Genomic DNA, 1747 nt, shown 5'->3' with positions numbered 1-1747 from the left:
AGGACATAGAGAAAGCAACCTCAACTGACCAAGAAACTCCCTGATGGCTACCTTTCATAGAGCTAGAAAGTGCTATATAGGCTGCATGGTCTTACCCAGCAGTAAATAGTAAATATTACAATAACAACTTGTGAGGCAAGATATGACCACTGGCATAATAGTAGCATAATATTTTTTGAGGTAACCAACAACTTTCTAGTTGGATTTGAAGGAGAGATTTTATGTATGGTAATATAAACCTAGTCAAAAGCCTATGAATGAGGAGGTCATAAGCCATGGTGGTGGTGGGTGGTGACATATTGCTGTTGTTTCATCAAATGGTCATGTCAAAATATCTTCTAAATATTTATAGATTTGTGCTGCTCTCAACCTTGGTCATATTCCTAACCTTCCAATTCCCCTCTAATGGAAGCCAAAAATATCAGGATAGTTGATCTGTCTGAGAAATATTCCAGAATCCTGCTTTGAGGGCCATGTAGAAGACTCAAATAAACATATGAATGAATTTAGGAAATTGATTTAAGGCCTTGACAAGACAATCTTCACAGTGAATGAAACAGAAAGTTAAAAATAAAATACAGAGGGAATTGCAATACTGAAAAAGAACCAAACAAAAGTTCTGGAAATGAAAGAAACAATCAAATAAAAACTGCATCAGGCTGTTCCCTGGGACCCTTCCCCCTGCCCACTGCATCCCAGCACCTTGCTGGCCCTGCTGCTGGGTCCTGCCTACAACCCCAAGAGACTTCTGCCACTCAGGTGCAGGCTACACCAGCCACAACCTGTGAGTAATCTGCTTGCCAGTGGAGCTGCCTCCTCCCTGGATTCTGCTCCCAAGACCTTTCTTCCTGCCCATGCCATCCTGTCCCCTTGCCAGGCCCTCAATGCTGAGCCCTGCTCCCAACCCTGGTGGACTTCTGCCACTCAGGCTCAGGCCACACCACTCCGAACTGGTGAGTGACCCACCTTTTCTGTATTCTGCCCCCCTAGGACTCTTCTGCCAGCCTACACTGACTGAGATCATTCTTGGTCCCACTGCTGGGACTACCCCTAACCCCAGGGGACTTCCACCACTTAGGGGCAGGCCACACCCATCAGAACCAGTGAGTGACCTACCTGCTAGTGAAACTGCCCCACTCCCTAGATTCTGTATCCCAAGACCTTTCCTACAGCCCATGGTAGCCCAGCTCATCACCAGTCCCACTACTGGATGCTGCCTCTCAACCCCAGTAGACTTCCATCACTCAGGCACAAGCCATTCCCATCAGAATAGGCACAAGCCATACCAGCTTGATCAGACTGTAACTGTTAAGGTGCAGGCCACATCAGTCAGAAGAACAGGTGCAGGCTACACCAACCAGAAAAACAGAGAGCCCCCTGCTGCACCAAAGGCCAAGCTAACTGACAGAAGAACAACTCCCAACTTGAACACAGACTTCCAACTAGACCAAAGGTCATACCAACCACCAGAAATCCAGGCCACAAAGACTAGGAAACCAAAGAGGAAACAGAAAACAATGCAATTTGTAATTTATATAAGCCTCTGTGTGTTTATTTGGGTCTGAGAGGCTGCAGGACTGGGTGGAACACAGGAAAATTTCAAGCTACACTCTCTTCAAGAAATTGAGGAAAAGACTACCAATAAATTAGAAGAAATCAACAAATTCCTTAAAGAATGCCAAGAAATCCAAGAAAAAGCAAACAGGTGAAGGAAACTATTTATGATGTAAAAACCAAAATAGAAGCA

The 1747-nt window shown here is 45.1% G+C and overlaps 1 protein-coding gene across 1 annotated transcript in view; it reads right to left on the bottom strand.

The window, feature by feature from the left end:
• Dipk2b (divergent protein kinase domain 2B) overlaps nt 1-1177 on the bottom strand; it is a 34203-nt gene extending 33026 nt beyond the window's left edge. Inside the window, exon 1 of the mRNA XM_059251144.1 lies at nt 1117-1177. Within this exon, the coding sequence (XP_059107127.1) occupies nt 1117-1177 (61 nt within the window). The remainder of the gene's footprint in view (nt 1-1116) is intronic.
• Nucleotides 1178-1747: the final 570 nt, after the last annotated feature.

The sequence above is a fragment of the Peromyscus eremicus genome, chromosome X, assembly GCF_949786415.1.
Source record: "Peromyscus eremicus chromosome X, PerEre_H2_v1, whole genome shotgun sequence".
Taxonomy (NCBI): Eukaryota; Metazoa; Chordata; class Mammalia; order Rodentia; family Cricetidae; genus Peromyscus; species Peromyscus eremicus.
The sequence above is the reverse complement of the archived record's forward strand: the minus strand, read 5'-3'. Positions and strand labels throughout refer to the sequence as shown.